General features: G+C 37.2%; 7 protein-coding genes across 10 annotated transcripts; 5 read left to right on the forward strand and 2 right to left on the reverse strand.

Annotated features, from left to right (window-relative positions):
• On the forward strand, positions 1-3,922 carry LOC106366379 (protein PIN-LIKES 5-like). Of its 2 annotated transcripts, none has more exons than XM_022692389.2 (10): positions 1-108; positions 1,611-1,834; positions 1,921-2,000; positions 2,119-2,243; positions 2,360-2,481; positions 2,563-2,817; positions 2,912-3,012; positions 3,101-3,153; positions 3,291-3,476; positions 3,569-3,922. In XM_022692389.2, exons 2-10 carry the CDS (start codon positions 1,700-1,702, stop codon positions 3,691-3,693), a joined length of 1,182 nt encoding a protein of 393 aa, XP_022548110.2. In that variant the 5' UTR covers positions 1-108; positions 1,611-1,699; the 3' UTR covers positions 3,694-3,922. The 2 variants fall into 2 exon arrangements, with proteins under 2 accessions (XP_022548110.2, XP_048595575.1); XM_048739618.1 differs by having other exon boundaries at positions 60-77.
• Positions 3,923-4,498: 576 nt separating this feature from the next.
• LOC106366378 (exosome complex exonuclease RRP44 homolog A) lies at positions 4,499-10,636 on the reverse strand. The gene is made up of 24 exons (XM_013805979.3): positions 10,473-10,636; positions 10,258-10,389; positions 10,024-10,181; positions 9,845-9,900; positions 9,606-9,728; positions 9,358-9,488; positions 9,036-9,276; positions 8,787-8,946; positions 8,298-8,538; positions 8,051-8,207; positions 7,863-7,931; positions 7,433-7,558; positions 7,303-7,355; positions 7,108-7,214; positions 6,875-6,929; positions 6,682-6,781; positions 6,427-6,538; positions 5,965-6,085; positions 5,707-5,766; positions 5,516-5,621; positions 5,344-5,439; positions 5,174-5,255; positions 5,027-5,092; positions 4,499-4,900 (listed from the first exon to the last, which is right to left on the reverse strand). Exons 1-24 carry the CDS (start codon positions 10,524-10,526, stop codon positions 4,702-4,704), a joined length of 2,805 nt encoding a protein of 934 aa, XP_013661433.2. The 5' UTR covers positions 10,527-10,636; the 3' UTR covers positions 4,499-4,701.
• Positions 10,637-12,933: 2,297 nt separating this feature from the next.
• Positions 12,934-14,254, reverse strand: LOC106364188 (high mobility group B protein 4). Its single transcript, XM_013803818.3, has 7 exons — positions 14,049-14,254; positions 13,888-13,974; positions 13,748-13,805; positions 13,632-13,676; positions 13,477-13,557; positions 13,289-13,360; positions 12,934-13,201 (listed from the first exon to the last, which is right to left on the reverse strand). Exons 1-7 carry the CDS (start codon positions 14,093-14,095, stop codon positions 13,181-13,183), a joined length of 411 nt encoding a protein of 136 aa, XP_013659272.1. The 5' UTR covers positions 14,096-14,254; the 3' UTR covers positions 12,934-13,180.
• Positions 14,255-14,392: 138 nt separating this feature from the next.
• BNAA09G09190D lies at positions 14,393-15,267 on the forward strand. Of its 2 annotated transcripts, none has more exons than XM_013803816.3 (4): positions 14,393-14,532; positions 14,625-14,668; positions 14,745-14,963; positions 15,043-15,267. In XM_013803816.3, exons 2-4 carry the CDS (start codon positions 14,636-14,638, stop codon positions 15,103-15,105), a joined length of 315 nt encoding a protein of 104 aa, XP_013659270.1. In that variant the 5' UTR covers positions 14,393-14,532; positions 14,625-14,635; the 3' UTR covers positions 15,106-15,267. The 2 variants fall into 2 exon arrangements, with proteins under 2 accessions (XP_013659270.1, XP_013659271.1); XM_013803817.3 differs by having other exon boundaries at positions 14,394-14,532; positions 14,751-14,963.
• A 2,590-nt stretch (positions 15,268-17,857) lies between these two features.
• Positions 17,858-20,368, forward strand: LOC106364186 (cyclin-B2-1). 2 transcript variants are annotated; one of them, XM_048739619.1, is made up of 9 exons: positions 17,858-18,377; positions 18,443-18,566; positions 18,664-18,847; positions 18,926-19,057; positions 19,152-19,241; positions 19,319-19,540; positions 19,630-19,728; positions 19,812-19,994; positions 20,105-20,244. In XM_048739619.1, the coding sequence occupies exons 1-8, from the start codon at positions 18,317-18,319 to the stop codon at positions 19,992-19,994; spliced, it is 1,095 nt and encodes a 364-aa protein (XP_048595576.1). In that variant the 5' UTR covers positions 17,858-18,316; the 3' UTR covers positions 20,105-20,244. The 2 variants fall into 2 exon arrangements, with proteins under 2 accessions (XP_048595576.1, XP_013659269.2); XM_013803815.3 differs by having other exon boundaries at positions 17,860-18,377; positions 19,812-19,990; positions 20,101-20,368.
• A 1,375-nt stretch (positions 20,369-21,743) lies between these two features.
• On the forward strand, positions 21,744-23,144 carry LOC106366377 (phosphoserine aminotransferase 2, chloroplastic). Its single transcript, XM_013805978.3, has one exon. It carries the CDS (start codon positions 21,744-21,746, stop codon positions 22,956-22,958), a length of 1,215 nt encoding a protein of 404 aa, XP_013661432.2. The 3' UTR covers positions 22,959-23,144.
• A 203-nt stretch (positions 23,145-23,347) lies between these two features.
• LOC106364185 (protein NOI4-like) lies at positions 23,348-24,488 on the forward strand. Its single transcript, XM_013803813.3, has one exon. It carries the CDS (start codon positions 24,086-24,088, stop codon positions 24,293-24,295), a length of 210 nt encoding a protein of 69 aa, XP_013659267.1. The 5' UTR covers positions 23,348-24,085; the 3' UTR covers positions 24,296-24,488.
• The last annotated feature ends 31 nt before the right edge of the window (positions 24,489-24,519 follow it).

A 24,519-nucleotide genomic window follows, 5' to 3' on the forward strand; every position in this document is an offset into this window, starting at 1 on the left:
TTATTTTTCTCAACATCGATCAATGATTGTTCTCTCTTCTCTCTCTGCGTAATTTGTCTTCTCATGCGTGTAAAGAGGTAGATCCTTCTGAGTTCTTGCATGGTTCAGGTACTTCTGTTTTGTTTTGTTTTTTCTTATTAACCTGTGTTCTTTCCTTGAATCATACGTCGTGTAAAAAAAGCTGGTAAAATGAGGTCGTCTAAGGATTTAATTTCAAGCCTTTTTTTTATAGGAATTGCATACAAGACAGCTAAAAATAAGTACAATAAAATACTTATCATAATACCTAAGCAACGATAAACACGTAACATGTTACACGTTTTGAATCGGTTTTCAGATTTCTTCTTATTGCAAATTTGAATATTCATGCCTAAGATTCAATACCAATAATAATTCAATACCAATAATTAAGATACTATTCAGATATGAAAATATTGAAATAGTGGTGGATGATCTGTTAGGCGTTCATCATATAAGTTGTAGGAAAAAAACATCTTACCAATTTAGATCCATCAACAATGCATCTATGCATGTGTCATGTCCTGATGCCCAATATGGGTGCATATTATCTACCCTGTCCAAGTTCAATTATAAATATGTTGAGACAAATATTAATCTAAACTTTGTTTAATATATGCGTCTGTATTATGTAAAAAACTCCAAATTCCAGAAAATACAAGACCAAACCCAATTTATTAAAAATTGTAGAAAATATATCAATCATTTTATACGTGCCAATGCACTAACGTTTGGTTAGACTAAAACAATAATTTATGCAATAAGGTTAAATGTTGTTTACGATAAACGGTACAATGAGTTGTTTCTTTACTCAACTAAATATAATTTTCTTATTCACCCAAAAATGATGTTACCGTATAGTAGTTATAGATTAATGATTTTTAATTATTCCAGTTTTTATAAATCAAAATTCGTTTTGCAAAATTTTTTTTTTTTGGGGGGGGGGGGGTGTATTTGGAGGAGTTCTTATTCAATTTTCTAAGCACAAGACATCAATGTTTTTGTTTGCTTCCAGACATTAATGTGTGATATTTTAAGACATGTTGACCATAATTTTTAATTGCATGAAATACGTGTTGTGAAATAAGTAGATCCAGTATTCCCCTGAATCTCCATATACGTCCACCATTGGTATGCTTTATTTGTTAATTACAAGAAATTAGATTCCATTTATTTTTGACAAGTTGTAAATAACTTCTCAACCATACATGGCATATATTTTACGCAGCAGCCTCAAAAGGGTCAACACACAACAGCTAAGAAACTGCGTTAAAATGTCCAGAACTTTGTCAAAACAAATTGGGTAACTCACATCAAAACGGAATATAAAATACAATATAGCTGAATAATTGAATATTTAAACAGAAGCTTCCTCTAGTTCTCCAATGACACAGGCCTGAAAAGACTCAAAACTCTCGCATGTTTTATGAATATTAAACTTAATTATCACCGTGGCTGTTAGAGTCAGACTTTTACGAGGAAGTAAATATAATTATGTATAAATACACACATATGCCAGTAGAAATCTGTGCTTACCACGTACCTTTAATTGCTCTCTTCTCAGGGCCTCAGGCTCATTACTTTCTCTGCAGATTAACTGCAGAAGAAGAAGAAGAAGAGAAACAAGATCCGATATCTTGGCTCATAGTAATCCATTAGTCCATTAAAGTTTTCATAAAAGATGGGGTTTTGGTCATTGTTGGAGGTGGCTTCTATGCCAGTGATTCAAGTCCTCATAATAAGTCTTGTTGGAGCTTACTTGGCCACTGATCGATGCAAGCTCTTTCCTGTTGAAGCCCGTAATTCCATGAACAAGGTAAACCAATCTTCATGCTTAGATCTCTGCAAAAGAATTAAGATTGTGTATGTTTTTTCAAATTTTATTTTTTTAACAAATTGTAGGTGGTGTTTGTAATATTTGCACCGGCTCTCATGTTTGCAAATCTAGCCCAGACGGTCACACTTCAGGACATGGTCTCATGGTAAGAAAAATCCCCTTACTTTTCCTAGATCATGGTAGCAAAATGTTACACTAAAATTATTTTTTTATTTTTTACTAATTGAAATAAAAGGTGGTTTATTTTTTGTCAAAAACAAAAGGTGGTTTATGCCGGTGAATATGGGACTTACATTCTTAATCGGAGGACTTCTTGGTTGGATGGTTGTCAAGATTCTGAAACCACCTCCTTATCTTGAAGGTCTTATTGTTGCAACTTGTTCTTCAGGTACGTGACAAATTGTTTATTTGGACCATCCCATGAACGTCATCATCATCAATCTACATATGCATGACATCTACTTTGTATTTTTTCAATGACAAAACTCAACTTTGGTTTAATAGGAAATATGGGGAACCTACCAATCATACTTGTCCCAGCAATCTGCGACGAGGACAAGAGTCCATTTGGTAACCGTAGTGTATGCAGAACCGTTGGTCTCTCTTACGCGTCTTTCTCCATGGCGGTATGTAATATTAACACTCTAAAAAAACAGAGACATTAGATGAGGAAAAAGAGAAGTAAATGATGATTATCAAATATGCAGCTAGGGGGTTTCTACATATGGACTTACACATTCCGGCTTATAAAAGGATCGGCAATGAAGTTCAAAGAGATGGAAGAATCTGAGAAAACAGCAATCAAATCATCCAATAGTGACTTAGAGGCTGATCACAAGACCAAACTTCTAGGTGCACCTGAAGGCGAGCTCGTAAAGAAAGAGACAGGGTTTTGGAGAAAAGGAGTTGACTTCCTCCATGAAATATTGGAGGAGCTTCGTGCACCACCTACAGTTGGTGCAGTAAGTTCAATTTAACAGACTAGCACTGAAAAATATATACAAGAATGAAGTGAAAAAATAATACTTAACAGTGACATGTTTGATACCTTTTCAGATCATCGGTTTCATCTTTGGCGCTGTCACATGGCTCAGAAATCTTATCATTGGTGATGATGCTCCTTTAAGAATAGTCCAAGCCACAGCAAAACTTCTTGGGTAATTACCACAGTTTTGTCATTAATAACCTCCTTGACCATTTGCATACATATATATATTAAGTTATTAACTTAACCTATTTGTGCAGCGATGGGACCATTCCTTGTATGACAATTATACTAGGAGGCAACCTCATTCAAGGTAAAATTATCGGGAGGTTCTGGGCTAAATCCCATAATACCCACATACCCAAAATTACAACATATAATATTAGTTTCGTCCCGAGCTTCACTCGGTCATGTGATCTTTAACCTTACACTATGGTTCAAATTGATCAGGTTTACGTTCTTCGGCAGTCAAACCGGTGGTTGTTCTTGGAATAGTGTGTGTTCGCTACATAATTCTCCCAATCATTGGCATAGGCGTTGTAAAAACAGCTGAGAGTTTCGGGTTTCTCCCAGCGGATCCTCTGTTTCAGTATGTTTTAATGCTTCAGTTCACACTCCCACCTGCCATGAATATCGGTCAGTTCATAAAATCATTAATAGCTTAGTTCATGTAAATCTATAAAAATACTAAAACAAGGAATGACAAGTTGCACAAAAAACTCCCACAGGTACCATGACACAGCTGTATAATGTTGGACAAGACGAGTGCTCAGTGCTCATGCTTTGGACATACTTGATCGCCATTCTTGCCCTCACTGTTTGGTCCACAATCTTCCTTCACTTGTTAGTCTAGACAAAACCTGCGATCCTGTGCGAGCACAACGGAGACAATGGGGAAAACATGTGCTAATGTCCTCTTTCGTCAAAGGGTTTTTTACCATTTGTTTATTTGTCTATCAAATAAAAACTTGATAGATTCTTTTGTTTGCATTTCTACAAGTATTCATTTTTACCCCTATTGCAAACACAAAAATTTGTATCATGTATTAAATCTGTTTAATGAAAAAGGCTGTTGTCCTTCATTGGTGTTTTGGTAACAAAGAGTAAGACAAAGATGGTTCATAATTGTCAAGATGAGAAAATATTTCTCACCGAAATATTTCTCACCGAAATATTTCTCAATATCAATCTGTAACATTTGAGCAATCTTTCTGCTGAAAACATCTTTCAAGGCTTTTAACAGTAAATTGTCTCTACTTTAGGTGTTTTTCCTCAGAGCTTTGGTTATTGCATTGAAATATAGGTGCAGCTCCAATGAAACTACAGCAGCTAGAATCACAACAATAATGGCTGTGTGATACATGTCCCACATGGCTTGTGGCAATAAAATGCCTACATACCATATAAAGCTTCATTGGTCCCTCCTTTCATAAGCTGCTTTTTGTGGTGGGTTCTACCTTTTCGACAGCCACCTTCACAGGGGAGATCAATTTGCAAAACTTGTCATCAGCTTCTTTGTAAAGAGAAACTTTGGTTCATCTAAAAATCTGGTAATGGAATGTTTGAAATTCTCACAAGATCACTCACGGATTATAATAACAAAACCTCAATGAAAAAGTATATGGGTTATCAACAAAACCACATGACCACAAGTGAAGTGTATCTCAACAAAACTGGCATCCATTAATAGATAATGATATGATGATAATGATACAATGTCTTTGACTTTGACAATGAAACACAGAGCAAAATAAAATAGGCATAAAGTACACAAAACAAATGTAAATACCACACAAGCTCTTGACAATTGGTCCAGACTATATAAAAGTAGTGAAAGCGAGACTTAAATGGTTGAAGAGTTTTACAAAAGGGTGAGTTCGAGTTTGGGTCGGTTAGGCTGAGGCTCCACTACCTCCATGTGAATCCTCACAGTTTGCAAGACACTGTAAGATAAACTTCCATCCATCTTAACAATCTTCTGCTTCTCCTCATCTACGTACCAGTCACCAACTCCTTTCTCACCTTTTGCTGTTAAGTAAACAGGGCCTTCGATTCCATACCTGCATTACAAAATCCATAACGTTGTCCAGTGTTAGAAGACATGATTGCTTAAGAGTGAAAAGATAAGAAGAAAAGGCAACACTAATGAATTTGGTAGTGGAACAAGTAAAGGATGGAGAACGTACTTTGGGACGAATACTATAAAACCATTGGATCTTATCTTCACAACTCTTGCCTCTGCATCTGTGGGTCTGCGACATCAAACAAAGTCTTTACCAGTCCATGCCTTTAAAATATAGTCTGTATTATGAAAAAAGGTAGACGGTCTATACCGGTTTTTGAAGTATATGAGGGTGTGCAGCTCTACTGAAGCTCGACTTGCCATCTGGGCATTCCTATGCCGATAGTTCAAATCTGAAACAAGTCCAATGTATTAGAATACTTGCAAGTTTGCAAATTTTGTCTGAACAGTTAAAAATGCTGGAAAACAATAAACCCTTACTATCAGCAACGCTAGTAAGTTGAGGTCTATCTTGGAACACCGTTGGAAGCTTGTATATTCCTAATGACGCGGCAAGTAATCTGTGCACAAAGACATCTACAAACAGGGAAAGAAGCAGGTTTATAGCATCTAACATGTGAGAAAAAAAGAGACAGGGCAAGTTTTCACTTACCAGCATATCTTCGGATAGGAGATGTAAAATGAGTATATAAGGGTGCTGCAAGTCCATAATGGAGATACTCTGGAGGACTGAGATCCCCACTGCAGAAGTACACAGCCTGAGTAGTAATAAATTAAATTGTTAGACGGTATCCTGCGAAAATCACCAGAATCTTAGCTATTCAGTCATCACGGAAGCATTACCTGTGTCATGCACCTAGTTGCCAATATCCTGATCAGCTTATTGAAATATGGATCCTCACCCTGAAGAATAACGACATTTGTTAAGACTGAGCCAAGCTAGTTGCTTAGTTAAAAGACGTATAGCATCAAAACGTGACAGCTGAATTTAGTTATGAGCAGTATGTGCAACCCTAGTTGTAGATATGGAACCGAGGAGTTACTCAAAATGGCTAGACAGTGGCTGTGCAAATAAGATAGTGCCGGCAAAAAAAAACTCACCACAGCTCGGTCCAGTGAATCAGCCAAAGCTTTAGATGAAGAGACATCTAAGCTAAGTCCAATAGCTGCAGCAGTACGCAACAGCGGTTCAAGCATTTCTCTTGTTGGGGTAGGATGACGCCTGCATTGAAGAACCAAACCAAGGATGCGATGAACTGTTGTTGATGATATAAAATGAACCAAGAAAATACAGCAAATGCACATAAAAGATAACAATGTCATAAACAGCTATTTGGGATCCCATAAATATGCATTATGCTAAATAAGCATAAACTTAATCACTCATGGCCAAATTTTACAGGAAAACAACTATAAGCAATTCGTGCAACAAATGAAAGCTAATTTGGCACAATCTTGGGAAATAATCGCAATCAGTTTTACGCAGAGAAACACTTCAACACATACAGAATGATTGCAATCTTTGAGAGTCATAAAATCTTCAAGAACTATCACAAACTTTACCTCAATAGTGAACAAGAAGGGAATAGTTTAAGAATTTGTTCAGCGACTGAAACATTTGCAGCAAGCATGAATTCCTCAACCATTTGGTTTGCTTCCCGGATCTGATACATGCCTATGCAAAACACAGTCACAGAGACGGATGAGTACATCTTTCAGAAGGATAGAGGTTGTTGTACTTAACGATTGTTTGGGTGACAAAGACTAAGAAACTATCGTTCCTATTCATCAAGAGCATTTTTTTCTCAGCAAACATACCAATGTCAAGAGGATCATGAGTCTCAGTATCAATCTGAAATTTAACTTCTGCAGACGCAAGAGTTAAGGCTCCCCTATCGATACGCCTTTGCCTCATTATCTACAGGTTTCAAAAGCAAATAACAGGTAAAAATTGTGTTCTTCTTTCTATCATCTCTGGAACATATAACAAGTGAGAGGAGGTGTTTTAAACCTTTGCCAAAGCATTCATGTTCCTCAGATCAGTAGTCACGGGGTCTGTCAATCGGCTGCAAATAGAAACAACACTTAATAATCTTGTGCATAATGTAACAGAGGGAGTCTTAAAACCCTCTACAATTATACTGTCAAATCACTAGAGAACATGAAACGAAATAGTTTTACCGTAAGAACAAAGATAAGCAAATATACCACTGATCCATCTAACACTATGGAAAGAGATTTTACCTGTCATCCATCCGAGCCTGAGCTTCAACATAGGACAATGCTGCAGAAGACTTGATTATGCTCTTTGTAAATCTCGTTGAGATAATTTCAGCTCCAGGGCTCATTTCCTAAATATATGAATATGCTTAGGCTAACCTTTTACTAATTTACTAATATTTGTACATAAGCTTTTGGGCTCCAAATGATAAAGCATACCCAAATAACCGAGAATGCAAGTCTTTCCACATCAGCTCTAAGCGAGCAAATATCTGCAAACAAAACCATGTTTCTTGAGTGCATTGGAATTCCAACATATACGGAAACATATCCTGTAAGAAGATGATACCTTCAGTTAAAGGCTTGGGAAGCATGTCAATGCGGCGGTCGACAAGGTAGACAGATGTGCCTCTTTTTGATGCCTCATCATCCAAAGGAGTACCAGGGTGTACAAAGTTTGTTACATCCGCAATGTCTTAAGTAAAAATGGTCAAGGATAAGCAACATCACAAATTCACTCACAAGACGTGAAGAGATTCCAACGGAACAAGCCAATTATTCTAGAAGAGACTGAATACTAATAGACATAAAGCAGATCACCTCAAAAGCACTTTTAGCACTCGACAATTATGATAAACTCGAACAATGAAGAAAAACGGTAACAAGAGCCATTTCAAAGCTTTGCTGTATGCACGGCAAAGTGATTTGTAACTCATTGACTCTTGACATGCCCTATATTGAAAGCTAAGTCCTACATAAATTATAAAGTTGTAGGATACGGACTCCAAGTTCAAAGTTCCCGTTTGGAAGCGATGTACAGTGCAATGCATCATCAATATCCTTGCAGCCTGTTGGCACCAAAAACAAGTTAACTCTACATGTACACAACTAACTTCAGACTCTGAAAGACACTTATATAGGCAAAACTAATAAATACTATCAAGCGAGTAAGGCGTTAGGTACATACCCGGAGGGTCCACACTAAATACAAGCAAATGTCGTAAGTCTTGCCTAACAGGACTGGAGACGTCTTCAGCAGATACAGACCAAGGTAAGGGTGGCAAGCATGCCAGAACTTGAGAAGAGAATGGCGAGTAGTCAACATCGTTCTCTATCAAGACAACCTGCAACATCCACAATAAAGAGTAACGATGTCAATGCCCTCCCACTTCCTACCAGAACAGAACCTAGTAATCTAATAAAGATGCCCCTACCTCTGTCTCAGTCTCCCTGTCACCTATTTTGCCGATTGGTCGTACATAATGGCCAGAAGGATACCGAGATTGGCGGTCCCATGAATCAACTGCCACTACTATCCTCATATCCAAAAGGTTCTCAAGCTGACGAGTGTTAATGCGAATCTTGGGAATTCTTCGATCTTTAGAGACGAATAAAGCATGCGCCGTTCCACCACTTCCAGCAGGTAGGGACATTGGTTCAAGAGATCCACAATAGCTGCACAATAAATATCATGCAACTTAGGAACCGTCATCCAGAAACCACAGCTTGAAACATAGTATCAAAATAAGACAAAATTAAAGAAAATCAAAGCGTAATTGCACAGAGAATAGCCAATGAAGTCAACAGAGCTAAAGATAATCGTCAATTTACATAAGGGGAGTATATTGGCATGTCGGTTATGTTCATATGATGTATCCATGTGTCATAAAGTTTAAAAAAAAAACAGCAAGAAGTGAACTCACGAGTGCCAATTTCTACGGATAACACCAACTACACGACCTGAAGGACGAGCAGGGTTAGCATTTTTATCACCAGAAGTTACTTGGGCTAAATTTGAGGTTCTAGGAGCATCATCAGCACTGTTGGGAGCCAAATGAACAGTATCATCCTCTTCCTCCTCATCTGCATTAATATGTGAAAGAGAGATATGTTTGACACAACTTCATGCAGGCAGATAAATAGTTGATAAATATGAAGATATTAAAAGAAACCTTCTTCAGCTATAGACAACGCCTTCTCCCCTTGCCATTGATCACGAGGCAAGAGCTCTACAGCAACAATATCACCATCGAAAGCCCTGTTCATGTTGCTGCGCCCATAGATAATAATCTCTTCCCCAATGCTCTCGCTTCCAACATAAGCTTCAAAGGGATTGAAACGGTTGACACGCAGTTTCCCTTGATGATATATTCCACGGTGCAAGCCAGCAGTAATTTCAGACATGGGTTTATGCTGCAGGCAGAGAAAAAAAGAACATAATTATAAGAGACAACGGTTGTTTAATGGCAGTATCTAGTCACCTTAATCCATTACCTCTAGGTATACAAGTTTCCTCTTGGAAGGTCTGGAATCATCCGCGTCTTCCATAGTGACGTCTTCACCGGTTGGTTGAGCAAGCAGGTCCAGCAATTCAGGTTGCCCAATTGATTTTACATAAGCCTCAACTGATACAGAAACACTCATTGATAAGCTTCTATGTCATGCAAAAGTGAGCTTTCTTTAAAACTGGAATGCTGAAAAACTTCAACTTCTATGGAAAAGGAAAAAGATGATTTACATACTTGTCTCTGCAGATATTCCCTCTTCAATGGCTTTCCGTTTATTCTCTCTGTCATTAGTGACAAGTAACACCTGAGATGTATCCCCTAGATGCTTCTGGTACCATAGCGTAGCGACACGAATAGCTGAATTCCAGATAACATTTAAATTTTTTTAAGGACATTTTCTATGAATGGATACATCAGAAAGTAAGCAACAAGATGTTAGCAAACGAAGAGGGTGATTATATAGTATATAGAACCTCTATCATTGTGGTCATTGGCAGTCTCTCTCTCCATGGCCTGCACATAAGTATCCCTGCGGAAAGTTTAGTAAAAGTGAGAAAACAACAAGAAACTAGAAACCGTGATCAATAAAAATCACATAACTTTATCAAAATGTGAGGACTCTAAAAGCCGAAAAGTTGGAGGAGCTTCTTACTTGTGGACATGATTGGAGAAAACATAGAATTGCTTGACAGGATTGCTGCAGAGAGTTCTGATTCTGTTGTAAACAGATTTGTTCCTGTTCTTAACCTCGTCCAGCACCACAGAGAGAACAACAACATTGTCTATTGCCTGATTCTCCAACAAATCAATCTACCAAACAAAAAAGCAAATCAATTTAAGCAGGAACAAGCTCAAAGTCTTTAGCTTTATAGTGAAAGCAAGTTACTTGGTGAAGAACGACGTTGGTATCGACAACAATAATCTTAGGGGAGGACAGACGAGCAGCTGAAGTATCGCAAGACTTGCAGGAAAAGGCTCCACAGTATATGTCATCTCGTAGATAAACCTCTCTCACTTGCTGCAGCGGCAAGTAAAGAACAAAACTAAAAACTCGGAAGCATAGATAGAGACGAGATAGAGAAATAGAGCAACAGAACAGACCTTTTGAATACGACCTCCTCTGGTCTTCTTATTGAAAACCTTGCTCTGCAACATCTTCTTCTTCAACCTCTTGCTCGAGTAATTGTTTCGCCGGTGAGAGATTTCAGTCGTTGGAACGGAGACCGAAGCTTTTAAATTGTCTTAAACCTAAGCCGAAGTGAGCCCTATACCTTATTTCTCGCCCGGTTCCGACCGGTTTGGTTATTCTTTTCAAATCGGTTTGGTCTGATTAAACCGAAGTGATTACAAAAATAAAAATAAAATAAAAAGAACCCAGACTGAACAAAATTTACAAGATTGCCAAAAGAGTATGATTTTAGTAACTTTCCATGGATTTGGTACATTTGGAAAAATAGAAATAATAAAGTTTTCAATAATAAAGATAGAAATCCTCAGGAAATATTTAGATATGCAGAAGTGGAGAGCGAGGTATGGGCGGAGGTTCAGACTATAATTCCAAAAAGACAAGTTTTGGACCCACAAAACTTTGAATGACAAGCATTGGGACAGTCAAGAATCTATTTTATAGATGGTGCGTGAAAAGAGAATGACAAATTCACGAGACAGGGATGGTTTTGCAGAGTAGTAGGATCAGAAGAGAAGATGATGGGGGCGATGAATCTCCAAAAAAGCTTATCAGCTCTACATGCCGAATGTGAAGCTTTGATATGGGCTATGAAGTGCATGAAGACCCTTGATTTTTCAGACGTAGTTTTTGCAACAGATTGTTCTCAATTGGTGAAGATGATGTCATCACCAGACGAATGACCAGCTTTTGCTACACACATGGAGGAGTTTCGACGCAGTAAGTGTTTCTTCCCTTCCTTCAAGATTCAATATATACCAAGAACAACTAATCTAGTGGCGGACAAGCTTGCACGAGGTGTTCGGAGTTCCCCTTCAGCTGTATTTTATGTTAATTCTACCCCACCGGTTTAGTTTTCCGAGCCGGTAGGTTTCTTATCATAGATTAGTTATCGTTGTCAACAAAAAAAAGAACAAAATTTAGAAGATAGCTCTAGCTCCCCAAAATTGAGAAAAAAAAAAACTCTAGCTCCCCAAAAGAGAACTAACTGCAAATATAATCAAGTAGGTGTATTCTTTTTTTTTGACAACAATAACTAGAATTAGATAACTAAACCACCCGATTCAGAGATCAAGTAGGTGTATTCAATCTAAAATTTAAGGTGATTTGGTTTTTAATGAAATTTTAGATGATTTTATTGAATTGCAAAAAAATAAAATGAGTTTTGTTAAACCACCTAAAATATCATCTTAAACCATGAGATTTGATTTCTAATTTTTTTTAACTTTCAAAAGCTTCACCCAAACACTTGAAAATCACTTGAAAACTTTAAAATTTCACAACTTATATTTTCAATAACACTGGATTTGAGAGTAATTTATAAAATGTCAAGTTTAATAACACTGAATTTTAAATGAGATTTTAAAATTCACGTTTGAATAACAGTAGATTTGTCATTTTGTTTGTTTAAGTAACAGTGGATTTGTCATTTTGTTGCAAATAGCATAAAACTTCCAATTGAATACACTTAATTAAGAGATTAGATACTTCCTTCAAAATTTAAAAATTAAAATTTAAATAAATTTAACCAACAAAATTTGCCACATACTTAATGAGGCTTCATATTTTCACAAGAGTATCTTATTTCAGAGACATTTCTTGGTCTCTTAAACTATTTTGCTTTTTTCTTTCTATTTATTCAATTGTGAGGTATTTTGTGAGAAACATTTGATAAAATACCTAGTTTAAATTAAAAACTAAGTATCGTATTAAATTAAAAACATTTGATACAATACTATCCAAACCTAGTTTAAATAAATATTTATAGTATGAAACTTTAGACTAGATAAATATTTAATCCAAACCTAGTTTAAACTAAAAAAAAAACTATCCAAACCAAACGAAATGGTTGTATCCACTTGGTTTACTTTTCTATAAGGGAAATTGCACCCAGTGACATAAAAAAAACCCAAAATTGACTAAGTAACCAAAAACACAAATTCTCTCCACTTTTCTGTTCATGTCTCTCTTTAGCATTTCTCTAGAAACCTAATTTTGCTTTTTTTTTGGTTATTTAACAAATAAGCCCTTTCTATAAAATGGATAAAACCAAAACAATCGAACAAAAAAAAAAGGCAAACCGTAAACCAGATTGCCCACACCTCTCTGGGGATCAGTAAACAGGCTCCAAACCATGATAATGTAATGGAACAACTTTGAAGATGAAACCCACCCCCATAAAACAAGAAGAACAAAAAAATATGAATGTTTCTGTCCATGAATAGACTCTAACAAAGAGACAAAAGCACAACAAACAGTCGAGATGGTATGTATACGACCCATCCCAGCAAATAGATTCTGTCCCAATCAAACGTTGGATCATATATTCCCACGGAAAATGCCAGACAAGAGTCAAACGACAATATACCATTACAAGGAGAGAGCACAACAAGTTGAAAAAAGTCAAAGAGAAGTCAACGATACCATAAGTAGAAATGAAAAGCTTAAACTAAATCCATATCATTATCACAACTGATCTAAAACACTAGGAAGAGTAGCAAATGAGTTTCTTAATATAACAAACACACAGAACATAAACCAGTTGTTTTCAGTTGAAGGTCACATCATCTAAGCAAATCCTCAAATCTGAGTCAGTCAATGGAAATAATAACTAGTAGACTCCTTAATCCTCGTCTTCTTCCTCCTGCAAACAAGTGTCCAAAACGTCACATGCAAGTAAAAAAAAAAACATATCAACACAAAATAGTTTTTAAAAATATTTAATCAAAACCTCGTTGCTTCCTCCAGCTTCATCCACTTCAGACTTGGATTCATCATCTTCACCTCTATTGGTGCCACTAGCCTAAAACACAGAGTAACAACATTATAAGAACACACGCACACTCTCCCTAAGCATAATCAATGAGAGAGTATTATAAAAAAAAAAAAAAAAAAGAAAAGAGAGTATTATAATAATACCAGATTCATGTTGTACTGTTGCATACTCTTGAGATACTCACTCTTCCTGCTCTCTGCCTTGGAAGCGTAAGGAGCTTTCTCCTGATTCAAAAAACAACAACAAAAGTTAAAGATCCACACTAACCAATCTCTCAATTTCAATGGCTGATACTCACTTCCTCACTCATAGACTTCCACTTAGCTCCAGCAGCCTTACCAACCTGAGAGATACGATTATTAGTTTAACAGATCTGAGAATGCGGAAACTCTACAGATTTGGGATATTACTTACGGCGGCGACGGACTTGTTATTAGGGTTCGCCTCGTTGAACTCCCGTCGGAAATCATCTCTGTCGATGAAAGTTAATCAGTTTAAAATTGAAAAAAAAAGCAGTGAGGATAATGTGAGATTGAAGAGATTGTGAGGTTTACAGGAAGACGAAGAAGGCACTTGGAGGTCTCTTAGGTTTGTTTGGGTCCTTGGTCGTCGTCTTCTTCTTCCTTCCTCTGGTTTTGCGTCTGGAGAAATAGAAATCAAAATAGAGGTGAGAGAAGTTCTGCAGACGAAGAGAAGAAGAGAGAGAGAGAGAGACCTTTGATCGGTGCTCGTCGCTTCGGATTTGGTTTGACCGCCTTTCATCGAGTCAGGAGGGTAAGAAAACGAAGAATCGCTTGAGACTCGGACTGAGTCGGTTAGCAGCGAGTTGTTTTTTACCTTGTTGAAGTGTTTGCGGTATCAACTTAAAAAAAAAAAAAATTGGATTTTAGTGAAAGTAGATTGAAATTCGCATTGTGGCGGGATGTTGACCGAGATTATTTGCCACGTTAATGGTTTAAAATAAAAAAATCCAAAAAGGGTTGCTGAAATTAGATCGCTAATGGTTTTAAGTTCTGGTTGAAATTTTTATCGGTTTAGATATAAAACCCGGGTTGGCTACTGAACCGTTCCGGAAGTGAGCTCTGGTTCGGTAAGGTTAGTAGGAGTTTCGGGCTTTCGGCGACTCTTCTGTTCTGTGTTTTCTGCAAAAAAGCCCAGAGGAAACGCAGTCTTTTCATTTTGAAACCCTAGCTGTCAAGGTGGATCTGTCTTCAACATTTCAATCGAGCCTTTGATTTCTCTTAAGCCGGTTTAGAGATTCGGTTTAAGGGTGTTTTCTTGTGTCTATTAGGTTTTGATTTCATGGATTCTGGTGATTCTCCTCGGATGGATACGGTTGGTTTGTAAATTTTTTCATCCGTTTGATATTGTCTTATCTGTTTTCACATAATGTATATTTTTTTAACTTTAGTTGCAGAGGGTATCTGGTACTGCAGTTGTTCAGAAAGACATGAGGGAATGCATTAATGATATCGAGAAGGCTGGCTTGGACTGGGTACAAGCCAGGGCCGTTGCTAGAGATCGGATGTTTAAGGCCAAGAGCAAGAAGATCGGCCAGTTGTTGAATGACTCGCGAGACTCTTTGATCCGTTCGTTACATGAAACGGTGGAAGCTGACAGAAAGAAAAAGGTAAATTTGTCTGCGTAATTGTTTGCATCATTCTAATCTTTTCGGTTCTTTCAGTTTTGTTTTTCCCCTGTATATACAGGATGTTGATATTGAAATGAAAACAGCTCTTCTAAATCCAGCCGGCTCGGCAAGACAGTCATGAGCCGGTTCCAGATGATAAATAGTATGATGTATGTTTTTTTTTATGTTTAGCTCTACTAAAGGAGTGATATTATCTCCGTTGTCCTGTTTGTATTTGGCATGAAGCAGACATGCTGGATTCCCACCAACTTTTATGATTAAAATGAAGAAGAGTTAGTAGTTATGCGAAGAATATGATGACCTTTCTTTAAACACTTATTAGTAACATAAATGGTAAAGCATAATTATCAAACATATAAAATGCAAAGAAGAGGCAGTGTCCTAGAATCAGATTGAAACCCTTGTGTTTAACTTTTATAAGGAGTAGGCATTACAGATTAATCGGAACATGTCCAATTCACCGCGCTATAATGTAAAATTAAAGACTTGAAACTAATTCAAATCAAACCTTATATAAACCCATAACTAAAGTTCTTGACCAAAAAAAAAGTACACAAGGGATGCTGAAGTTACAACAAATTAACATTGTTTTGAGGTGGCTCTACCCAAACGATGAGGCGAGACCAACATGTTACCGTCATCAGAGAAGACAGAGAGACCAAGAAAACTCTCAAGCCTCTTCAGGTGAATACTTAAATAAGAAGATGACCCAAATATACAACTAACAGTGGATACTAATGTAAGGTTTGGGCTCACTTACGTTATGATATGGTTGGACTGATCTACGTATCAGTTCTTTGCTGCTTTAGTCCATTCTCTATGAAGTTTGTTTCGACCCGTTTCTATTTATTGTTTGGAGATCGGTGTGTTCATCTCTTTTTTTTTTTTTTTTTTAAATGTTAAATTTATTCATCAAAAAACTTTTTTTACATACAAAATGTGACTTTTTTTCTATGACAATAGTCATATTAGCTTTGAGCTGAAATGTTTATAAAACACAGAAAAAACAACCTCCATGTTTAAATCTCCCGAGAACCGAACCAAGCAACCATTGCCTCATTGAATCGTCTTGTTCTTCCCCTGGTGAGGGAGGAGATCCGATTGCGCACTGTCTTATCAATACATCTGATAAGGATGTCGGATGTTTTGTGCACTACTTCCCCATGCCTCCTCCAATTTCTCTCTCTCTCCATATAGTGTGTATTGAGAGTTGAAATATACATATTTCAACAGAAACTGTTGTATTCCTTGCCTTCCTCGAGCTTCCAGTATCTGCACAATGCTGCTCCAGTCTTTGAACTACATTCATCTTGGCTATTCCCACATTTAAACTTTCAATTTTTGGTTTATGCCTTAGTACTTATTTTCATATTTTCTAGTTTATTGTTTTATAGATTTTTTTTATGTTCTTATGGGTCTGGAAATATTTCGATCGTTGCTAGCTTCTGCCTCAAGAAAAGAATGTGCTCCTTGCTGATTTATATGTATACGACTTCATTTTAATTGTTTTAAAATAATCTTCATATAACAAAAAAAATCTTTATGGACACAACACAAATAGTTTTTTTTATAGCACAAAAACTCATTTATTTATAAACACTAAAATCATTTTAATGGGAAGATTTCATCAAATATATTTCGTAAGTAACCCTTCCATCAGTGTCCAGAATCCCATGATGATTTCTCGAGTAAATGAGGAAATTTGACTTATAGTAGCTCCAAGCCTGGTTGGAATCCTTGGCCTAACTACAGCTGAGTCGAATCGGGGTTAAAGGCTTAAAGTGCTTGTTTAATTAGAAACATGAATTGTATGTGTTAAAAAGGAAAAAACCCCATGGATTAGTAGAGATGTGGTGAAATTGAATTTTAAGGAGAAGGCTGGGCTTCACAATGTATATGTGTGAAATCTCTATATGTGTAGTCCAGTCCCATCAATCTTTTTCCCTAGTCAATTCCGGCCTAATTATTTAAGTTTCGGTTTGGTCCAGTTCCGGTTGAGTTTGAGAAATTTTTGACTTACCAAATCGCTTGATCAAGTCATCTTTAGACAGATCTCGTTCGCAAGCATGCATATATCAGTAATGGCATGAGAATGAGGTGGTCCCCTCCTTGTCAGAACTCTTTCGCGTTTGGTTTACGAAAACAATGCCTTTAAGACATTATTAATTAATTTGACAAAGATGATTAGGAGGCTCCCCCATGTTCACGGCTTCATTCCCTGGCATTTATGCCTAGTTTTTCTTGAACATTGACTGTTCATAATTCGTATGCTTATGGTAAGTAAAATTATTACAATTCTTTGGTTCTCTGTGCCATAAAATTTCAAAGTTGCAACTCTCGAATTCACAACTGATAATATAAACAGTTTAACTTGTAGGGTCTAGTTGATTTAAATGCAAAGGGTACAAATGCAGATCCATAAGTAAAAATCTTTGGAAGTAAACACTTTTACGGTTTCAAGTGTTATTAACTTATTATAAATATTTATAAAAAAATACTATAGAGCATACACATTCTTGTTATTTTCAAATCCACATTGTCTAGTTGAATCTATTGCGAACATAGGGAATGGTTGATATTAGTTATATTAATTAACTTGGTATGAATCTTTGACCCATATTAAAAAACAAACTTGATATGAATGATATGATGTACTTTGAACAGGAGAAGCTAAGTTTTTGATTGTTTTCTTTCCAAAAATATCTTAGGCCAATAAAAAGGAATATTAAAAACATTCAAGCAAAAGAATCACTAATTAAGAACTGTCACGGGGCAGCATAATTCTCGGTAGGGAATCTGGTTCTGTCTTCTAATGAAATTAGTCTGAGATAGAGCATATGATTAGCTCTGTAAATACGGATATTAATAAGCTAAATTACTGATTATTTATGATAATAATTACTCCAAAAATTTAAAAGAAAATCAAACACTAGTTAGGCCGCGCCTATGGAGCGCAACCATTTGGTCTGAATAAAAGTAGAAGCCAACCAATAAAAGAAAAGATTAATAAATAAAAGTTTGAAATAAGAAGAGACGAAGCCACATGCCTCGGACCAAAGTTACCGTTAAGTCTTCGTGCCAGACTTGGAAGTAAATCGTTTTATTCTCATAATCCAACGGTCATATCTGATCCTAGCCGTCCATTTAAAAAATAAAATAAAAATTACACTTATTTCTATTTTGATTTATATTCGTCAATTCATAGTCACTTGCCTATATCAACCCCTTGGTCAGATTCGACTGTATCAGAGTATAAAGATTCTCTTTCGCTTAATGCTCTTCCTCTAGTCTCTCTGGTGGGTTTTCTCTCGGAAGAATTAAAACGAACAAAAATGGTTAATTCCTGTGAGAACAACATCGTTGTTGAAGCCACTACAACGTCGGTTCTTCAAGGTAATAGAATTTTTCTAGAGTTATAGTCATATAGATGGAGAGTTTTGACATATGTTGTGTTTTAGATGAAACGACAAGTAGAAAGTTCGGACAAGAGATGAAGAGAGAGAAGAGAAGAGTTCTAGGTGTGATTAATCATAATGTGGTTGGTGCAAGAGGTGTTGTCAACAAGAGAGGCAACTTATCTAAGTAAAATTCAACATTAAACTCTCTCAAGTTAGTATATGTAAAGATTGAATCTTGTAATCTCAATCTGCATTTTGTTTTGATTTGATTCATCTTGCAGATCTAGAGTTGAAGAGCCCTTGTATCATCAGGAGGATGCGAAGAAGCTGAAGACATCAGTTCCAAGTGAAAACTATTTCGGCGACTCTATATTCATTGATGACGAAGAAGAAGAAGAAGAAGCTACATTGGACCATACAATGCCAATGTCTCTGGAGAAGCCATACACTGAAGCTGATCCAATGGTAAACATAATTAATCCAGCTTGATAAAAAATCTTAGCTATAAAATCATTTCGAATAATTAAAGATTGAATGTGACAGGAGGAAGTTGAGATGGAGGATGTAATAGTGGAAGAAGAACCAATCTTGGATATAGATTTATCTGATGCCAAGAACTCACTTGCAGCTGTTGAGTATGTCCAAGATCTATACTCATTTTACCGCACAATGGAGGTGAAAAAGTTTGTTTACTTTTTTTTTACGTGTCTTTGAATCAACCAGAGGCTTGAGTTTGCCTTAAAAAACAATTATTGTTTTGAATCTGCAGAGGTTTAGCTGTGTTCCAGTAGATTATATGATGCAACAAATGGACTTAAACGAGAAGATGAGAGCAATACTAATCGACTGGTTAATCGAGGTATTATTGCATTTTTTTAGAATGATGTTACTGTATAAATGAGAGAGACTAAAGAAGCTAAAATGAATGTCCACTAGGTGCATGACAAGTTTGATTTGATGAAGGAGACATTGTTTCTGACGGTGAATCTGATAGATAGATTCTTGTCCAAGAAAGCTGTTATGAGAAAGAAGCTTCAGCTGGTAGGGTTAGTGGCTTTGCTCTTAGCTTGCAAGTACGAAGAGGTTTCGGTTCCTGTTGTTGAAGATTTGGTACTTATTTCAGACAAGGCTTATACGAGGAACGATGTTCTAGACATGGTAAAGTGCTGTTTCTCTTTGTTTTTACGTATAGAAGAATTCAAATCTTGTCTCATTCTCTGATTAAATGGTTACCATTGTCTTTGCAGGAGAAAACAATGTTGAGCACGTTGCAATTTAATGTCTCGTTGCCTACGCAATACCCGTTTCTGAAAAGATTCCTTAAGGCAGCTCAAGCAGACAAGAAGGTAAGTTAAAAACAAATGGATCATGTTTTATTTTTAAAAAAAAATCTAGAAACGAACTAAATGGTGAAACTGAAACAAAACAGTGTGAGATGTTGGCATCGTTCTTGATCGAGCTTGCTCTTGTGGAGTACGAGATGCTTCAGTTTCAACCGTCATTACTAGCTGCAACAGCTGTGTACACTGCTCAATGTACAGTTGGTGGTTTCAGGCAATGGAGCAGTACATGTGAATTCCACTCTCATTACTCTGAAGATCAACTCATGTAAGTCTCTCTCTCTCTCTACCAAAATATCATTCAAAGGCTGATGATCCTTTTCATTTGCAAACACAAAAGAGTCTTTTTAAACGAATTTGTCATCATGGGTTTTGCAGAGAGTGTTGTAGGAAGATGGTGAGTCTTCATCAGAGGGCACCTACGGGGAAATTGACAGGAGTATATAGGAAGTACAACACTTCCAAATTTGGGTACATAGCAAAGTGTGAAGCTGCACACTTTCTGGTGTCTGCCTGATGAGCCAAATGACAACAATTACTAGTTTGTACAGCTCATGTTGTCATAATTCCTTATTTGCTTTGAAGCAACAGTCAAAAATTGCTCTATTAGCCTTAATTGGAATAAAGTTTCCTCTCTTTTCCACCATTTTACTCTTTTAACTCTTACTAACCAATCACACTCATAGAAACTATAACCAAAAAACTTAAGTAACTCATACAGCTTACAAATTTAATTTTTATAGTTTAAGACAGTAGGCCTTAAAGTTACAAGTAGTTTCGCCTCTGTTTATGGCGGTTGGATATTAGGATTTGCTGTACTATAGTCCTAAATTTCCTTAAGATATTTCTAATTGTTTTTATTATTTAATTTGATTTTTTTTTGTGTTCAATATGGATAGCTGTTTTACTTTTATCCGATATCTGAAATGGCCAACTTTGTTTTAAAAAAACTAACTAAAAATATTTGAAAGTATTAAAAAGTATAGTATTCAGAGCTTTTGTTCTCTCTTATTGGTTGGACAGGGTTAGAACCTTTCTCTTTGGGCGAGCGTATCCGATTCCAAAATTTATCCTTATTTTCTAAAAGTTCTGGATTTTATGTTTTCACCAACCTATGTTGTGCTGTGTTCAAAATATATCTAATTGATCTAACTGATTATCTTAGAGCATCTCCAATGAGACAATATTTTTCCTTCTATAATTTACATTAAAATAGAGTAATTCTATTATAGTGTAATTTTTGCTCCAATGATATTACTCTATAATAGACTTACTCTATTATATAGTGAAATATAAAGTAATGTCATATTTTACTTTATATTTGGAGTGAAAAAATAACATTCATCTATATTTAGTAATTCTATTATAGAATAATATCATTAGAGCAAAAATAGAGTTCTATTGGAGATGGTCTTGTAACTATATGTGCGGGTCTCCCAGAATCCGATTCACATCAATTGAGGTGTCAAAATAAATGATGTCTATCAAAGCCGTCTCTGATTGTTGAAATGAAGAAAAAAAACATTATTTCATTCCACCCAGTAAAATTATCAAACCTATTAAAAATATTCGAATTAAGGCTCCGAATGGTTACTGCAGTTTGAACGGTGCGGGACAAGCGGTTCAACTGCGGTGCAGTTTTAACAGTTATAAAACGTATAGATATAAAGTATATGTAAAGATTTTTGTTACTGTTAACTGTGGTGCGGGACGGGACGGTTGTAAACATTCGAAGCCTAAGTAAAAAATCTTGTATAAAAACATCCATATCCCCAAACTGGTTCAGATTGGTTTCAGTTTTTTTTTCCAGTCTTGTTGGAGTGAGTTATAAAATGCCCACTCCTGTCTCCTGTGACAAATTTTCCAAAAATAAGCTACCTACCAAAAACGGCATCGTATTCAATTGTGTTAAGCTTCACCTGTATGATATAGATCCCATCTCCCACCAAACTCTCTTTCCCACTTCACTATTTCTCAGATACCTTTTGGCCGTCACTCTATACCTTTCTCATTCGACGACAATGTCGGCGTCAACAAACTCCCTCCTCCTCGGAAACCAAACCCATCTCCCTTCCCTCAAATCCCAATCCCTCCTCCGCCTCACCAAACCCCTCTCCATCCGATGCGCCGCTTCCTCCACCACCACCGAGCGAGTCATCAACTTCGCGGCAGGCCCCGCCGCTCTACCCGAGAACGTCCTCCTCAAAGCCCAATCCGACCTCTACAACTGGCGCGGATCCGGCATGAGCGTCATGGAGATGAGCCACCGCGGCAAAGAGTTCCTCTCCATCATCCAAAAAGCCGAATCCGATCTCCGCCTCCTCCTCCACATCCCTCCCGACTACTCCGTCCTCTTCCTCCAAGGCGGCGCCACCACCCAGTTCGCCGCCCTCCCTCTCAACCTCTGCAACCCCGAGGACCCCGTCGATTACGTCGTCACCGGATCTTGGGGTGACAAGGCCTTCAAGGAGGCGCAGAAGTACTGCAACCCTAAGGTTGTCTGGTCCGGTAAGGCCGAGAAGTACACGAAAGTCCCCTCCTTTGACGGGTTTGAGCAGAACCCGCACGCCAAGTATTTGCATTTATGCGCCAATGAGACTATCCATGGAGTTGAGTTTAAAGACTACCCTGTTCCCAAGAACCCCAACGGTGTTTTGATCGCTGACATGTCTTCGAATTTCTGTTCGAAGCCTGTTGATGTGTCCAAGTTCGGTGTGATCTACGCCGGTGCGCAGAAGAACGTTGGTCCTTCGGGAGTCACCATTGTGATAATCAGGAAAGATTTGATCGGGAACGCTCAGGACGTTACTCCCGTGATGCTTGACTACAAGATCCACGACGAGAACAGTTCCTTGTACAACACGCCTCCCTGTTTCGGGATTTACATGTGCGGTTTAGTGTTTGATGATCTGTTGGCGCAGGGAGGGTTGAAGGAGGTGGAGAAGAAGAACCAGAGGAAGGCGAAGATTCTGTATGATGCTATTGATGAGAGCAGGGGGTTTTTCAGGTGTCCGGTTGAGAAGTCTGTGAGGTCTTTGATGAATGTTCCTTTCACGTTGGAGAAGGCGGAGTTGGAAGGGGAGTTTATTAAGGAAGCTGCGAAGGAGAAGATGGTGCAGCTCAAGGGGCATAGATCGGTGGGAGGTATGAGGGCTTCTATTTACAATGCGATGCCTTTGGCTGGAGTTGAGAAGCTTGTTGCGTTCATGAAAGAGTTTCAGGCTAGGCATACTTGATTTCAATCTTCTTCGTTGTTGAGTGAGTTTTAGCTTTGAATGCTTATGGTTTGAGTTTTTGTTTTCATCTTCATCTACTTTGAATCCAGTTGTGTGCGGAACTGTTTCAGTAATAATCTTTTAGCGTATGCTAACTGAGAACTTCTAGAGAGATTAAAATCTTTGAATAAATACTTATTGGGAAAATGCTGAGATGAGCTTTTGATGATAAGCAAATGCATACAAGTATCTCATGTTGTTGAGTTAGTTTGTCCTTTCTCTGTATTTGCTGTTGAAACTGATGGTCTTGTTTTCAAGAATAGCAAAATTTACAAATTCAGGTTCATAATTCAACTAAACTGCTAGTACATAATCTTCATGCCAGGGAGTTCGTTGTGTTTGTGTATGCTATACTGTTAGTTATTGCCGCTTTGTAACCATCAGCTAAATCTACATGTCGAAAGAACTCTTTAGTAATTCAAGAATAGTCACTATTAAACCCAAGAGACAGGAGCACAGAGTAAGAAGCACACAAGAATCTGCAAACTCATTGTGTTTCATTACCAGAGATTGGTCTTGCTCATTAATGACCCTCATCAGTTTCGCAGGATTTCTAGCCACTACTACACTTCAAACCCAAAAAGATGTCCATGGTTACAACTCCTGATTTGAAATAAAGCAGATAAGGTTAGGTCTAATGTCAGATTCTTACCGATGCCTCAATTAAAGCAGATGTGTTGATCAGCTTTTTCTCATTTGGTTGAGAGATGATGAGTTTCTGGTGTGTATATATAAGGAAAATAAAAGATCAGAGAACTGTAAACTACCGCGTGAAAATGAAGAAACAGATCAGCCATGGATATGGTTTTCCTATAATTAGATTTCTTACACGGAAAGGCAAACGATTCTGTACCTCAGAAACATTTTAAAAGAAGAAAAGGCAATAGAATATTCTACCGCGTCTGGAAGATTTCAAAGACAATCTCAATCATAAACATCTGTTTTCCTTTTTCTTTTTATTCAGTTTCTCTATTATAAATCTGCATCGTGGGGTCAGACCCTCTAAACAAAAACATCAACTCATAGAAGAAAAAAAAGAGTTTGTGTTTTGTTGCTGTTCTCTATTCAGTTTTTGTTGTTGATCGAAAATGGCATCAAACGACGCTGGAAGGCCGTTACCAAAATTTGGGGATTGGGATGTGAATGATCCCGCGACAGCAGATGGATACACCGTGATATTCAGCAAAGCCGGTGAAGATAAGAAGACAGGAAGGAGTTCGACGAAGACGAATTCTCAGAGGAAACAAGACGGTGATAAGCCAGCGGTCAAGAAATGGCTCTGTTTCACCTTTTCTTGATTTCTTTTTCTTGTGTACATTGTTGTCATTCTAAGAAAGAAACTAGCTTTGAGCCTTTGACAACTTTTGTCCTAGAAGTTTTCTTATGATGAATCAGTTCTGCATTGTGTATATTACAGAATCAACAAAACTTTTAGCTCCAAATTTCTAGTTGAAGAATGGAAACACTTGGAGAAATGAGAATGTTGAAACATAATAATTGTTTTGAGGTGATCCATCATCAA

Source organism: Brassica napus, chromosome A9 (assembly GCF_020379485.1).
Source record: "Brassica napus cultivar Da-Ae chromosome A9, Da-Ae, whole genome shotgun sequence".
NCBI lineage: Eukaryota > Viridiplantae > Streptophyta > Magnoliopsida > Brassicales > Brassicaceae > Brassica > Brassica napus.

Bases quoted from the DNA above. Each gene is read 5' to 3' on its own strand.
- LOC106364185 (XM_013803813.3), top strand. From the start codon at position 24,086: ATGGCATCAAACGACGCTGGAAGGCCGTTACCAAAATTTGGGGATTGG.
- LOC106364186 (XM_013803815.3), top strand. From the start codon at position 18,317: ATGGTTAATTCCTGTGAGAACAACATCGTTGTTGAAGCCACTACAACG. The intron at 19,058-19,151 runs GTGAAAAAGTTT...TTGAATCTGCAG, and splicing joins CATTTTACCGCACAATGGAG to AGGTTTAGCTGTGTTCCAGT. The intron at 19,991-20,100 runs GTAAGTCTCTCT...TGGGTTTTGCAG, and splicing joins TACTCTGAAGATCAACTCAT to AGAGTGTTGTAGGAAGATGG.
- LOC106364188 (XM_013803818.3), bottom strand. From the start codon at position 14,095: ATGAAAGGCGGTCAAACCAAATCCGAAGCGACGAGCACCGATCAAAG. The intron at 13,806-13,887 runs GTAAACCTCACA...TTTCATCGACAG, and splicing joins AGTGCCTTCTTCGTCTTCCT to AGATGATTTCCGACGGGAGT. The intron at 13,361-13,476 runs GTATTATTATAA...TCTGTGTTTTAG, and splicing joins AACAGTACAACATGAATCTG to GCTAGTGGCACCAATAGAGG.
- LOC106366379 (XM_022692389.2), top strand. From the start codon at position 1,700: ATGGGGTTTTGGTCATTGTTGGAGGTGGCTTCTATGCCAGTGATTCAA. The intron at 2,244-2,359 runs GTACGTGACAAA...TTGGTTTAATAG, and splicing joins TGTTGCAACTTGTTCTTCAG to GAAATATGGGGAACCTACCA. The intron at 3,154-3,290 runs GTAAAATTATCG...CAAATTGATCAG, and splicing joins AGGAGGCAACCTCATTCAAG to GTTTACGTTCTTCGGCAGTC.
- BNAA09G09190D (XM_013803816.3), top strand. From the start codon at position 14,636: ATGGATTCTGGTGATTCTCCTCGGATGGATACG. The intron at 14,669-14,744 runs GTTGGTTTGTAA...TTTTAACTTTAG, and splicing joins ATTCTCCTCGGATGGATACG to TTGCAGAGGGTATCTGGTAC. The intron at 14,964-15,042 runs GTAAATTTGTCT...CTGTATATACAG, and splicing joins AAGCTGACAGAAAGAAAAAG to GATGTTGATATTGAAATGAA.
- LOC106366377 (XM_013805978.3), top strand. From the start codon at position 21,744: ATGTCGGCGTCAACAAACTCCCTCCTCCTCGGAAACCAAACCCATCTC.
- LOC106366378 (XM_013805979.3), bottom strand. From the start codon at position 10,526: ATGTTGCAGAGCAAGGTTTTCAATAAGAAGACCAGAGGAGGTCGTATT. The intron at 8,947-9,035 runs GTTTCTTTTAAT...ATATTAATGCAG, and splicing joins GTTGTCTATAGCTGAAGAAG to ATGAGGAGGAAGAGGATGAT. The intron at 6,930-7,107 runs GTAAAATCTCTT...TTCTATTTGCAG, and splicing joins CAGGCTCGGATGGATGACAG to CCGATTGACAGACCCCGTGA.